Raw genomic sequence first — 15306 nt, 5'->3', positions numbered from 1 at the left:
ATAGATGGAGATGATTGTATACTTAAATAATGAGGACAATACATGTTTTACTGCCCATAAAACTAGCTAGCAACGGTTAGCAGAAAAGCAGCACTCACCTCAGACTCTCAGAATCAATCTTTTACTTTCCAAAACCTCTGAGTGAATTTTTCATTTCATTTTTCATGCAGTTTCATTCAGTTTACATCTTTGTGTATGATATTAACTGAATCTTCTTCCTTGCGAAGGACAGAAGTCATTAAAACAGTGCTGCAGAGATAACAGCCTTTATTCATCAAAGTTGTGTACAGGCAACTCTGACTGTAAATGAGCGCACCGATAGTTTCATTATTCATCAGTTTCACCTTTGGGGAATCTGTATGATCAAACTAACGTCTGGTAGGAGTGTGTACATTTGAGTGTAAATGCTTAGCAACCTGAAAAAAAAATGCTTTATTTGAGGTCAACTTACCAAAACTATTAATGGTATTATCTATAAGAACAATAATATGCATAAAAGTAGAAAATAACGACAATACTACAACCACATTTCCAACAAAGTTGGGACGCTGTGCAGAATGTACATAAAAATAGGACGCAATGATATGCAAATCATGTAAACCATATTTTTAAAGGAAAATACTACAAGGACAACATATCAAATGTTGAAACTGAGAAATTAGATTGTTTTTTTTTAAATATTTGCCCATTTTCAATTTGCTGCCAACAACACGTTTCCAAAAAAGTTGGGACGAATCATTTTTACCACTGTGCTTCATCACCTCTTCTTTTAACAGCACTCTGTAAGCGTTTGTTGCCCCTGTCCCAACTTTTTTGGAACATGTTGTTGGCATCAAATTCAAAAGTTTTTCAAAAAACAATAAAATTTCTCAGTTTCAACATTTGATTTGTTGTCTTTGGAGTATTTTCAATTAAATATAGGGTTTAAATTATTTGGACATCATTGCATTTTTTTTATTTACATTTTGCACAGCATCACAACTTTTGTTGTAATAATTTATGCACTTGACAATCCAATACAAAAGTGGATGTTCTTATTTTACGTGTACATTTGTATAAATAAATGCTGCAACTACTCCACTAATGTTCCACTTACACTGTGCAGAAGTATCATACACTGCCACAATACAGCATTTAAATGTTGTTTTATGAAAGACATTTTGTTTATTTCACATTTTATTCTTTTCAACAGTCGTAATTTTAACACTATAAAGTTTAGTCAGCAGGGGGGGCACTGCACTCACCTCTCAGCCACTCTGCCTACAGGCGCAGCCATTGGCTCACAGCCGTTGAATGCTGTCGTTTTTGGCTCCCTACCAAATCATCTGTGTGAGTTAAAGCGTGCTTCATGTGAATGACGTAAACGAGGTGCTGGCTGAGCGGCGCTTGATTTCTTGCACTGAAGCTGAGTCAGCACTAAAATCTGCACTCGTTTTCATGTTGTATGAGCTGCTGTGCATCTGATTCATGACGCGTTTGTACATCATTGGACTGTTCATATCTGCACTCTTTTTTTTTAGTAACTTTGATGAATAAAGGTCTGTGTATTTGTTGAAGAGCACTCTGTCAGTCTAACCCAGTCTAAACAGCTCTAAAGTGAACCATTATATACCACTGTAGTTGTTAATGATTCATCCATTTTATGGCACTCTGGAACTAAGCAACTGCTCTAAAATGCAGCTGGTGTTCTGGTTCAGAACAGAGAGTGTCATAAAATGAATTTGGCGGACTTGCTGTAAACTTTAGGAATGTACTAACACAAATGAGACTTCAGCATTCACACAGCAACTTAAGAATAAAATAAAACAAGGACCCTAACTGCTTATTGGCAACATATTTGATTTTCTCTTTTGTTTTATCCGGATGTTTTTATTCTGGATTGCCTGTAATCACTTTAACGTCACTCACTGAGAAACATGTCCTCAAAGTCCATAATGCTCCTCTTATTTGAGCTGCATTATTGACTGTATGGACGTTTCTCAGTGAGTGATGGGTCAGAATGTTCCTGTGCAGACTAATGCTTATTTTCTAAAAACATCCTACAAGAAGAAAAAATGCAAGAATGCTTAAAGAGGGTATTCAGTAACACATAATCAGAGAATGAAACACTGAGCAGAAAACCTGCTCACTAAACTCCTACAGTGACATGCCGTGTGCTTCAATACTGGTTTTAACACACCCTCACGACTCTAAGTCTGGCTGTGTAGGTTATGTTTTTGAATAGTTTTAGAGTAACATATGAATGCAAGTAAAGACAAACTGTCTATTAAACTGAATCAGAAAATGGTCCATTACTACAAACGCAGTAAATGGTTTTGTTGCACACTGATGCAGTGATTCAGATTAGCATGTGTTGTTTTTTGACACACGATTTTGAGCTTCAGTGTTAAGGAACATCAGTAATTTATTCTCTTTTTTCTCGCTGTGGGTTGCATGATAAATAAAGCCCAGCTTGAACAAAGAACGTTTACAGTTACAGCTCTTAATTACAAAATTTTAAGTATGTTATTGTTTTGTCCTTCATTTTTTGGGGGCTGAAACGTGAACTGAGTCAGATCACAATGATTTCTGGGCTACTTTGGCTTCTGAAGTGTGCAGTGATTTTGACTGTCAAACAAACATTAGTTGCGTGAATGCAGTGATGTAACAGCCCTAAAGATGGCACCACAGAACAGTGAGGTGAAGTTAAAAGGGCTTTTTCAAAATTTCTGAATAACTCAGTGTGTGAGATGTAAACAGAGGGATTCAGAGTGGTTTAGTGTGAAATGGGTCAGATGTCTTTACAGTGGTGGTGATAGGAACCAGGGGTCGCCATGACTACAACACAAATATAGACATTTTATTTACTATCCAGAACCACCAGTGAACCTACACGAGTCTTCTGAGTCTATATGGAATGTTGATGATAGAAAAATAGTGGAGAATCTGAAATAATAAGTTTTCTTTGGGGACTATTTTGCCTCACAGCGCCCTGCATGTATCACTCCACCATGAATGGAGTTTAAGTTCTCTAAACTATCATAAAACAGTGTCTCAGTCATCAGGCAGTGAATTCATAACCATTTCATGTGGTAACTTTCTGTGAGGGAGCTTTTAGAGGTGGACGTCTGGTTCCTATCACCACCACTGTGAACAATTCTGACTCAGTAAGTTTATCTAGAACAGAGCGTTTCACACCAAACCACTCTGAACCACCCTGTTTACATCTTAACCGTTTAATTATGCAGGACTTTCGATGAGGTTGTGGTAAAACCAGTACTAAATGGAGGCGTGTTCAGTTTTTTAAAGCCTGTCATTTTCCAGTGTGAACTGCTTTATGACGTATAAGATTGCTGAGGAAAGAGAAACTCTTCCCGCACTGAGCACAGCTGAATCGTCTCTCTCCGGTGTGAACGCTCTGGTGGACCTTCAGGTTGTTGGCGTGCGCAAAATGTTTTCCACATTTGGCGCAGCGGAATGGTTTTTCTCCGGTGTGGACCCTCTCGTGCCGTTTCAGTCTGCAAAGCTGGGGAAACTGTCGTCCACAGCGGCCGCAGCGGTAGACCTTCTCCTCCGTATGGACTCGCTCATGGAGCTTCAGCTGCTTCATGTGGCTGAAGCTCTTCCCACACAGACGGCAGCTCCATGGAGCATCTCCACGCAGAGTTTGAGGGCCACCATTAGGACCACGCTGCTGGTCACACGTCCAAGATAAGTGATCTCTGCTTGTGCTGCTGAACGAGCCAACGAAACCTAAAAAACGTTTTTCAGAAGAAGGACTATGTCCGTCTCTGTACTGGAGTCCGTGTCGTGTGCCGACGGGTTCATCCGTGCCTTTTTGTTGACACTCCAGCTGTCGGTCTAATTCTTCTGCTGGTCTGGGTTCAATTATGAAGAAATCTGGCTTCACATCAGCGTCAGAACAAGACTGCTGAGCAGGCAGAAATTCAGCATGTTTATGATCAAAGGCAGGAGTCTCAGTTCCTTCACAGGCTGTTTTTATGTCCACACAGACGGTCGCTTCACTATGGTCAACATCTAAATAAAAATACATGCAGAAAATGAATCACTTTATAAGTGTGTTACACATATGAGGAATGAGTCTTGGTGAGTCACACATGCATGACATTAACATACTGAACAGACAAGAACACTGACAGAAGTTTGGAAAACAATTTTGGACATAATGTCTTTGAACATTAATGATATATTAAAAAATCTCTCTCATGACAATCAAACGAGTACCTTTAACAGCGTCCACATCGTTATCAAACTTAACGCAATGCACTGCAGCCTCTGTTCTCACTGTAACTTTACCCTGTAGAGTAGATAAAATAAAAATGAACGTTAAAAGAGAATTCCCAGTTTCCCAAAACCCAGCAGTCCGAGGCCGCTGGCTTACCAACAGGGAGGGTGGCCGACCCGCCTCGGCCACAAGGGCTTTAAAGCCTCCTGCCTTTGACTCCCCCATTCCGACCCACAAGGTCGCTATATTTTGGGAATACTCAACATTAAGACGTTTGGACAGAACTGCATAAATCACTGAATAATATATTTAGTGAATTTCGCTGTGAATTGGACACATTTTTCCTGGGGGTGCTAAATTTGATCAAGATCGGACAAATATTTATGAGACATTCTATTAACTAGAAGTAAAAAAGCTGTAACAGGGAAGTGTCTCTCTCCCGTGCTTTAACAGTCAGGCTGAAGCGCAGCTGCAGAGCACTGTGCTGCTGTAGAAGCTGAGATTGTAGCCCTCTGAGTCAAGTACAGCTGTTATGAGCTACACAGACGATAAACAGTGTAACAAATTAGAATTGTTTTCTTCATCGCTCTGCTGAGGACCTTCACTCACCTCCTCAGAGTCTCTTCTGCGTTTCCCAGGTTCATCGTCTGGTCCCACAGAAGGAAAAGCAGCTGAACCTGCAGTACAGACTCTCTCCATCTGACTCGTGTTCGCTTTAGCAGATACTGTACGGAGGAAAAAACACAGTTATTATGTTTTATCAGGGAAAAGCAGACACAGAAACCAACACCAGCTTTAGCTTCACTGGCTGCCTGTTTCCTTTAGACTAGACTATGGAATTTTACTGCCGTTTTTAAATCTTAACGCTTTAACACCTTCATACGTCTCTGAGTGCTGATAGATGATGTTCCAAATCCAGCTTTAAGATCATCCAGTTCTGCTTCTCCATGTTCCACGTATGAAACGTAAACAGAGCAGAAAGGTTCTGTTTTTATGGACCAAAGATCTGGAACATGTTATCTATAAACATTTGTCAGATTCCTTCTGTCAGTGGCTTTAAAAAACAGCTAAAACATTTCTTTACCTTAGAATTTAACTAGTATTTATTGTTTTCCTGGTTTTCCTGGAATATTAGTTTTACTTTCTTGTTATTTATATTTTTAGTGTATTTTTATTTATACTTTTTAAATAATTATAAAATCATTTTTAGTTTTAATTATTGTTATATCCCCCTTTCTGCTATTGCTTTTATTTCTTGCATTTTTATTATCTATTTTATTTTTGATGATCTTTTCTCTCCTTCTGTCTTTACTTTGTACTGGGAAGCACTTTGAGCTGCATTTTTAATGTACGAAACGTGCTATATTAATAAAGATTATTATTATTATCATTAATACAATAATGAAATACTGACAGATGAAGAATACGGATAAAGCAGCAGCATGATTTTCCACTTTATAATTCATTATTGTTCAGTTAATTATTATGATCAGTAATGTCAACAAATACTCCTCAGTCTCAGTTGTCAATGTACACTTTTCATAATGTGGCGTGATGTTTACTTACGTTCCTCCCCAAACGAGGAGGCGCTGCAGACTGTCTGTAGCTTTTCTTCTTTCACTATCAGCACATCCGGCTCGTCTTCAGGGTCTGTAGGCTTTAAACGATTCGTGATGTGTTTTTCAGTCAACAACAGTGATCAGTGATTTATTGCAGTCCAAAAATAACAAAAAATATATTTCTCAACAAATTCAGACAGAAGAAGTACAAAAGTCTTAGTCCATCTGAGTTTATTCTGATGTTATACACTGTAAAAAATGGCTCATCAGTTCAAACTAAAAAAATTACTTCATGTGGTAACAAGTAAATTAATAAACGAGTTTTATACAAACTAAATAAATACTTTAAACAGTTGTTTCATTTAATGTTTTGAGTTGAACAGAACTAGTTCAATTCCTTGTTACTACATTAACTATTTTTTTGGTTGTACTAATGAACAGTTTTTACAGTGTATAGTTTTACTGTATTTATTTGTACTTATTCTAATGTTATATAGGATTTTACGGTATTACTGTATGTCAAAAGCCCAATTACTGCACAGATAAACAGTTATAAACAAGACTTTTGCACAGTATTTGCCAGGAAATTTTTTGTGATGACGTTTTGTGATGGTATAATTATAAGCTATTATACATTTTTGTATTTGTTTTTGTTTTACCTCGTCCTTGACGGTGATTGCCTGATCTGAAAGTCCTCCATGTTCATCTGCAGTGCTGTGGTCAGTTCTGCTGGACGTTGGTCTCTTTACCTGGGTAAAGCCGGCTGGGAAACAAATATACATTTATAACTCTCACAAAAATGTTTTTACTATAGTGGCTTCATTATCTTTGCTTATTGTATGTTTAACCACAGTTCTACAATAAACTACTGTAGTTTCTAACATTAACTGTATTTATACAATAACATCACAAACTCTTTACTATAATAACTAATGCAGCTACAGTTACTGTGCAGTTAAACTAGATTTGACTGTGAATTACTGCCATGGTTTTGATATACAATACAGTTACCCACAATTCTCTCATTAATTCTGTCATTAATATACTATGGAGCCTTTTTTGACTATGATGTGCTACTATTTTTAACAATATTGAGGGGAAAACTAACATCTGAATGTGATTCAGCAAATAAACAGTGATTGTGGATGTTTCTTATTTTCAATCGTGTTATTGATAACAATATATGACACATTCTCCATCAGTCAGAGGAACCGTTAAATGGTTCTATATAAAACCATCCACAACAATCTGAAGAACGCTTTCATGCGGCAAAGACCCCTTTAATCATGCAGAGGGTTCTCTGAGTGTTCGTGGTTCCATTTTCTTTACGAAAGAACCACTTTAGAACCATCTTTTTAACAATGCTGTAATATTGTTATTGACAGCAGCGTACAAACATTGTCCATCAGTCTAAAGAACCATTTCACCATGGAAAGAACCGAAATGGTCCTGTATAGAACTCTTGGTTCTGAACAGAACCACTGCCTTTCCTAAAGAACCCTAGAAGAACCCTCTTTGTAAGGGTGTACTGTTATAGCTGTGTTATTAACGGTGTGCCTGTTGTTCTGTGACTTTGTTCCAGAACCGAGTGGCGCTGATGGTTCCGGAGTGAAGGCGCTGACCTGCGGAGGCGCACGGAGAGCGCGCGTGCAGTGAAGCTCTCTCCATCACTCTGATCCGCTCACGCAGCAGCTCGTTCTCCCTCCGGCTCCGCGAGACCTGCAGCTCAATCACCGCGTCGATGACTTTACAGATCTGCGCCACCGCCGCGCTCGACAGCGCCTCCATAATGGAGGCGATCTGAGCCTGGAAATCCACACCGGCCATTTAACCACCGCGGCGCGGACCTGGACACGAGACAGTCGCCTATGGCCGGCGGCGGGACGGGACTTCAAAATAAAAGTCCTCTTGTTGTTCATTCCTTACACAGTGAAGTCCTCGTGAGCGATAATCAGCTGTAATAACCCTGCTGAAAATAACCATAGAAACCATCCGTGGTGGAAAATATCGAAGTAAATGTAATAATAATAATAATAATTAATAATAATAATTTTATTTATAGAGCACTTTTCATGCCGGTGGCAGCTCAAAGTGCTTAACAGACAGGTGATAAAACATAGCTATAGAAAAGATCATTAGTACTTAATTAGAATCAGAAGAAAATGAAGATTAAATTACAAGATAAAAACCACGAAACATTCGGTTTTAGCTTTTGTGTATCTTTACTGAAGTTTTTCCATTTTGGGCGACTTTTTACTTTCACTCCACTACATTTCAAAGTCAAATATCTCACTTTTTACTCCACTACATTCTGAGAAATCTGTCGTTCCTTTTGGTTTATGTGTGTCTAAAAACGTAACGTCAAAACAAAAGAAGCGCAAAGCAAAAACACCAATCAGGGCACAGCGGTCACTTTGCTTTGAGCTTGCTCTGACCTGTTGGTCATACCGACCCAGTGCAGCACACGGTTTATGTTTATGAACAGAGACCTACAGATGCAGTTTAGTAAAGAAAAACTCATTTGTGAATCTGAGTTTTTATTAAACTTAAACTTGTAACTAAGTTGCAAATAAATCTTGTTTGCCTTCAGTGTTTTGTGCTTATGATAATTTTAATAAACATCAGCGTCACTAATTAATGACCTTCTATTGAAAGACTGGTTTACCAAGAGCGACACTGGAGTATTTTCACCTAAAATGAGTTGATGAAGCGAGTCGTGTTATAAAAATGATAACAGGACATCAGAGCCATAATTAATCTTTTAGTACTTTTACTTTTGATACTTAAGTACATTTGAAGGCAAACACTTTTGTGCTTTTACTCAAGTGGAGGTCTAAAGGGAGGAACTTCTACTTTTACTGGAGTAATATTTTACCTTGGGCATCTCTACTTTAACTCAGGTAACTGGTTTGTGTACTTCGTCCACCACTGGAAACCATTAAGTGTTTCTGTTGGTTCCTGATGGTTTTGTAATGTATTTTGCCTTTTTAATGGGTTGATACCACAATGTAAAGGATCATAATGGTTTAACAGGAGACCAGCGGCTGATTCTAAATGTATTTGATGGTTTCCTAATGGGCTCTAAAGGTGTTCTACAGGAAACTAGTGGTCTCTATTGGAAATAAAGCCAATTCAGTGGTTTCTAAAGGTCCTGTTTCCCCATGTGGAAAAACATATGTTTAAAAATGTACCAAATATATTTTTGCAATGTATGAGAATGGCCAAAAATGTATTTGTTAAATATATTTTTAAATGCATTTATCAGTATTAGTTATCTGTGTTGAGTTGAGTGTAATGAAGGTTCCAGATGTAACTAAACGTTCTTCTGTGATCTGCACTGTACTTTACATTAACCATGTACGTCTGCAGTCAGACTCTCACACACAATGTATTTCACATAAACAAGATATCAGATCATAACTGCATTTTCACAGAGTATCAATACCCACAACACTCGCTTCTGTCCTGTTAAAGGATCATTTGATCAGATTTAAAATGAAGATACTGGAACACAAATTCATTTCTAAAGGTATCAGACAGTGAAGAGCATCAGACAGGATTCTAGATATTTTCATACATTTCAAATGGATTTGATAAACACATTTACATAGTTATTATTGAATGTACAATTTAACCAACAAAAGGACAAAAATCTTATTTAGCAACTGGTAAATTTATTATAATAACAGATTAACAATATCTCTCACGGTTTAAAAATACTTATTGCTGATACAGTCTGGTAATACATACAATGATAGAATAAAACACAATATTAAACTAATTTTAACAAATTATGATACAAAAATACTGAGAAGTGTTGATAATCTGATAAAGTGTTGATATATTTATAATTAACTCGGCAGGCAAATTATCAGAGAATGTAGTGTTTATAGTCACAGCTAATAAATCTGGGTCACATTTGCCCAAGTTTAATTTATGCATTAACCAGCCGTTTGAGTGCAACCTCCTAATGATAAACAGGGAAATTATGAGATTATGAGAGCCGTCCAAACGCACAGCAGGAACTGTGTTGACAGTTGATGAACTGATGGTGCATCTTCATCGGCTCGTAAAGTGTGAAGATCACATTACTCACATTATTCAGTCATGGGTGCACTTCACTCAGTTATTGGGCTATTCTACTCAGTATTAGCCTATTTCACTTCATTACTGGTATATTTCATTCAGTTTTTGGCATATTTCACTTATAAAAACCTCATCAGCCAACTGATTAATCTCAACAGAAATGGAATCTGGAGAGAAGATGGACATTTTAACAAGACAACAAGCTCAAACATACAGGCAAAATAACTCAAAAACGGTTTCTAAAAGGAAGGTGAAGGTGCTTACATGGCCAAGCCAATCTCCTGACTCGAATCCCACTGAAAATCTATGGGGGCTTTTAAAATTGCAGGTCAATCTGAGGGACCCTTGTAAAGTTGGGGAATTAAAGATGGTTTACTGAGAGGAAAGAACCAAAACATGAATAACTCTTACTGTGACTTACGACTTTGCAAGAAAAAAGAACTAAAAAGTCATTAACTAAGGTGTCTGAATACTTATTTCCCCTCACAGTTTGCTTATATTCATATTTATAAAAGCAAAGTCAAACACATTACATGTGAATTTGAAGTGGATATATACACAAAAGCATCTGAACACTTGTACGAGCACAAAAAACTGTAAATTCACTTCAGTTTTGAATAACAAAATGTTCTATTTAATCCTCGACCTGACAACCAGTAACTCTGCGGTCACTCAGTATGCTACACAGTAGAGGTCTGCACTCTCGCGGATTTCTACTGGACCTGCCACAATGTCTTGCAGTGCGGGACTAATTTTCAGTGCTGTGCTGAGCGGGTGGGTAACCAGCCCCCTGCAGGCGGGAGCGGGAAAAAGCACACATGAAGAGAAATCCCTCAAAATCAGTGAACAGCGTAAATAAAGTTGAATGGTCATTAAATCATGTATATAAACAATACAAAATTATAAAAATAGAACAGTTAAAATGAATGAAAAAGAGCTGTGAAATTCTTGTTGCTCACAGAGACGCTGAGCCTTCAGTGCGCCGGCCACAGCTGCCCAGCAAAACACCAAAAATAACCGCTCCATGGTTTAATTCCTGCTGTGTTTAAATGGCGAATAAATGGCATTTGTTGAAGTTACCCACAGGGAGCGTGATGACCATGACTGACCTGTTATTTCAGCAGAGAATAGTGTGTTTGTGAACAGACTGACAGATATTGGACTCAGTTCACGTTCATGGAACTGTGTTTTGTCGGCAGACGGGAGCGAGATGAAATCTTGTGGGAGTAGCACTGAAAAAACACAGCGGCTGACGTTCATACGCAAAGTGATTCCTATTAAAACTACATTACAAACATGTCTGATGACTGTGGAACATTAATGCTACTTCAGTTCATGATCACATTCTATCTTTGCTTACAACAACATTAGTACTTCATGCTGTGTTTTTTTAAACATCGCGCCGCTTTACCTGAAAATATTTTGGTGTTTGGTTTCAGCGCCACACCAAAAGTGTTTTGCTGCACCTCGCGACATCCACCATCTGATCTCGCGCAGACTGAGACATCAGATAGAAATCAAAGTGAGAGTTTACATGCACTAAGAAATCTGATTATTGAGCTAAAATTCAGCCTTTTTATCAAATTTCTTAACCGAATTTCTAGATCAAAGTATGGTGTTTACATGACTATTTGAATAATCAGATAACTGCAGAAATCCGATTATTGAGTGCAAGTATACGCACTCAGTGTTATAACAAAGGTTTCTGGCCGTGTGTTATATTTCTGCTGAACATGGAATTTAAATTGAATGTGCAAAAAGAAAACTTCTGGGCGCGTGTGACAGCATTGATGATACATAAAAAAGTGATTTTCACACGCTTACGTGTTGTGAGCTTTGACCTTCCTACAAGGACATTTGTGTGACTTTAAAGAAGCCAAATGCGTGAAGCTCCGCCCACAATCCGAGCAGTGATACGGTTTCTCTCCGGTGTGAATGCGCTGGTGTGCTTTGAAATTCCGACTATCATTAAAATACTTCCCGCACTCTGTGCAGTAATATGGTTTCACTCCAGTGTGAACACGCTGGTGCGTCTGGAGATGAACGAGTTGATTGAAGCTCCTCCCACAGTCTGAGCAGTGATACGGCTTCTCTCCAGTGTGAACGCGCTGATGAGTTTGGAGATTACGCTTGTCACAGAAACTCTTCCCACACTCTGAGCACTGATACGGTTTCTCCCCGGTGTGAATGCGCCGGTGTATTTGGAGAGTATAATGTACACTAAATCTCTTCCCACATGCCGAACACTGATATGGTCTCTCTCCTGTGTGAATGCGCTGGTGTTTTCGGAGGCTACACCTATGTTTAAAGCTGTTCCCACACTCAGAGCAGTGATACGATTTCTCTCCAGTGTGAATGCGCCGGTGCGTTTGGAGATTAATTTGTTGTGCAAAACTCTTCCCACACTCCGGGCAGTGATGCGGTTTCTCTCTTGTGTGAACGAGTTGATGCGATTTTAAATGAACATGTTGATTAAAACTCTTCCCACAGTCTGAGCAGTGAAACGGCTTCTCCCCGGTGTGAATGCGCTGGTGTAATTGGAGACTACTCCGCCGTTCAAAACTCTTTCCGCACTCTGAGCAGCGATGTTTTCGTTCCTTGGCTGTATTTTTCAGCACTGTTTTAGTGCAGACAGTTCGAGAGTGTGTTCTCTGAGCACTGGAGCTTTTTGTGGATGCCATACGAACACATTTAACCTCTGGTGGATTCAGTCGTTTTCCTCTTGGTGGCATCTCCAGATGTGTTTGAGGAAGTAAATATAAACTGTGTAGGAAAGTGAATGGTAGGAGCAGTAGACTGCTTCCAAAAGGAACTCATTCCTTTCTGGAGAAGAGAAAGAGCAAGAAAAAGAAGTCAGTTTTGTGTCGTCAAACTGTCTTTACTTACGTAGCACATTTAAAACTTACCAACACATTTAAAACTTACCAACTTAATCAGCAAAAAAGAAGAGACTAAAAGTCAAAGCACCACCAATGAGAGGACAGAACTGCACACAAAAATTACATGCAGATAAAATAAACATATCATAAAAAAACACCTGCTGGAACATCTCACAACTAACTATGTTAAATGGCAAAAGGTCAGTACATGACTGGGTATAAAAGAGCATCTCTGAGTCTTTCAGAAGTAAAGATGAGGAGGGGTTCACCACTCTGTGAAAGACAGCACGATCAAATAGTGCAACAATTCAAGAATAACGTTTCTCAACAAAAATAGCAAAGAACTTTAGCTTTTCATCGTCTACGGTACATAATATCATTAAAAGATTCAGAGGATCTGGAGAAATCTCTGTATGTGAGGGACAAGGCTGAAAACCAGGATTTGCTGGCTGTGATCTTTGGGCCCTCAGTCAGCACTGCATTAAAAACAGACATGATTCTGTAGTGGAAATCACTGCATGGGCTCAGAAACACTTCTGAAAACAGTTCATCACTGCATCCACAAATGCAAGTTAAAACTCTAAAACGCAAAAAAGAAACCAAATAAACAGGATCCAGAAACACTGCCACCTTCTCTGGGCCTGAGCCCATTTAAAATGTACTGAGGGGAAGTGGAAAAGTGTCCTGTGGTCCGATGAATCAACATTAGAAATTCTTTTTGGAAATCATGGACACTGTGTCCTCCGGGCTGAAGATGAGAGGGACCATCCAGCTTGTTATCAACAGTTCAAAGGCCTACTTTTCCAAAACTGAACATTTCTCTAAAGATCCGAAAAAACACAGAGTAAAGAGTGTGAAAAAGTGTTAGAGCCCCTACTTACAATAGAGCAGCTCCTGTTTCTCAAAAGATCAGTTAAACACAGAGTAAAGAGTGTGAAAAAGTGTTAGCACCCCTACTTACAATAGAGCAGCTCCTGTTTCTCAAAAGATCAGTTAAAACACAGAGTAAAGAGTGTGAAAAAGTGTTGGAGCCCCTACTTACACTAGAGCAGCTCCTGTTTCTCTAAAGATCAGTTAAACACAGAGTAAAGAGTGTGAAAAAGTATTGGAGCCCGTACTTACAGCAGAGCAGCTCCTGTTTCTCTAAAGATCAGTTAAAACACAGAGTAAAGAGTGTGAAAAAGTGTTAGAGCCCCTACTTTCAACAGATCAGCTCCTGTTTCTCTAAAGATCAGTTAAACACAGAGTAAAGAGTGTGAAAAAGTGTTAGAGCCCCTACTTTCAACAGATCAGCTCCTGTTTCTCTAAAGATCGGTTAAACACAGAGTAAAGAGTGTGAAAAAGTGTTAGAGCCTCTACTTACAATAGAGCAGCTCCTGATTCTCTCTGTCCAACAACACTGTGTGCGAGCGGAGGAGTGGACTGCAGATCACAACAAGACCTCCTCCTCCTCCTTCTTCTTCTTCTTCCACTATTACTTCTTCTTCTTCACTTTCTTGTCTTTAGAAAACCACAGTCATAGAACTAGCGCCCCCACCTGGGCTGTAGAGGGACTCACACTGGAGGTTGGTTATATCCCACCCGTTTTCCGGTAAACCCCACCTCCTTCGCTACTATTGGAGTAGTCCACTGATTGACCAGTTGAGAAGCACTTCATATCACTTCAGCGACCACAGGACGCAACGGAAGTTGAACAGCATCTGAGGCAAATCTTGGACAAAAAAGTCTAACAAGCCAGTTCGCACAACATACTTATATATACTTATAACAACATATGTGTATATATATATATATATATATATATATATATATGTATGTGTATATATATATATATATATATATATATATATATATATATATATATATATATAAGAGGTGGGGGAAAAATTGATTCTTAGATGCATCGCGATGCGGATGTGGATGATTCTGAATTGATTCATTTAACGTCAAAAATCGATTTTCTAAATATTTAATTTATAACGTAATGTTGACGGAACGCAAAGGGTGGAACTTGGAAGTGGCTAAGTGCGGCGCCCGGACAGTCTGTGGCGGCACATAACAAAACCACTACTGGGTGAGTGAGAAATCCGACCGGCTCCCTCTGCATTAAAGCCAGGTTAGGTCAGGAGTCACAACACAAATGATAAGAAGAGCTGTTTTGTCCTTTCAACAAAAATCAAACCAGCTTGGGAGCCGCAACATTTAATGTCCAGTATGTCTCAGTGTGTTTTAATGTCCTAGTATGGGCTAAACAATATAAATGAAAATGCAGACGGACTTTGCTCTGCTTTAAGCTTTAGCTTTAGCCGCTTTTCTCCGCCAGGAGACTTTTCCTCAAAAGTTGAACAGTTTCTTGTAAAATGTATCTCAACATTCAGCTGTCTTACGAGGCTGAAGTCGCTTCTTATTCTCCAGCTTCTTGCTGAACTTTCCCGTTCCACCTTAAATTCTCACTGAGGTGCCGACGGTAAACCATTTAAGGTGTAACGGGAAAATTAGAAAGAGAAGCGACTTCATCTTCGCAACTTTTTAGTGTTTGACAGTCTCTCCTTGCAGA

At 38.8% G+C, this 15306-nt stretch overlaps 2 protein-coding genes across 4 annotated transcripts in view; both read right to left on the bottom strand.

The window, feature by feature from the left end:
- Positions 1 to 3162: 3162 nt before the first annotated feature.
- Positions 3163 to 7626, bottom strand: LOC118810068 (zinc finger protein 184-like). Its single transcript, XM_036573581.1, has 6 exons — positions 7407 to 7626; positions 6444 to 6547; positions 5792 to 5882; positions 4835 to 4950; positions 4225 to 4297; positions 3163 to 4017 (listed from the first exon to the last, which is right to left on the bottom strand). The coding sequence occupies exons 1-6, from the start codon at positions 7609 to 7611 to the stop codon at positions 3293 to 3295; spliced, it is 1314 nt and encodes a 437-aa protein (XP_036429474.1). The 5' UTR covers positions 7612 to 7626; the 3' UTR covers positions 3163 to 3292.
- A 1833-nt stretch (positions 7627 to 9459) lies between these two features.
- The window catches only part of LOC118810069 (zinc finger protein 239-like), a 27742-nt gene continuing 21895 nt past the window's right edge, over positions 9460 to 15306 (bottom strand). Inside the window, exons 1-4 of one of the 3 annotated variants that reach the window (XM_036573586.1) lie at positions 14113 to 14193; positions 13872 to 13892; positions 12796 to 12856; positions 9460 to 12693 (exon numbers count right to left, since the gene is read on the bottom strand). In XM_036573586.1, the coding sequence (XP_036429479.1) occupies positions 11691 to 12602 (912 nt within the window). In that variant the 5' untranslated portion in view covers positions 12603 to 12693; positions 12796 to 12856; positions 13872 to 13892; positions 14113 to 14193 and the 3' untranslated portion in view covers positions 9460 to 11690. Of the gene's footprint in view, positions 12694 to 12795; positions 12857 to 13871; positions 13893 to 14112 lie in introns of those variants that run through there. The other 2 variants (XM_036573585.1, XM_036573583.1) reach the window with 2 other exon arrangements.

This window comes from Colossoma macropomum, unplaced genomic scaffold (genome assembly GCF_904425465.1).
Source record: "Colossoma macropomum unplaced genomic scaffold, Colossoma_macropomum, whole genome shotgun sequence".
Lineage (NCBI taxonomy): Eukaryota > Metazoa > Chordata > Actinopteri > Characiformes > Serrasalmidae > Colossoma > Colossoma macropomum.
This window is presented reverse-complemented; position numbering and strand designations above follow the sequence as displayed.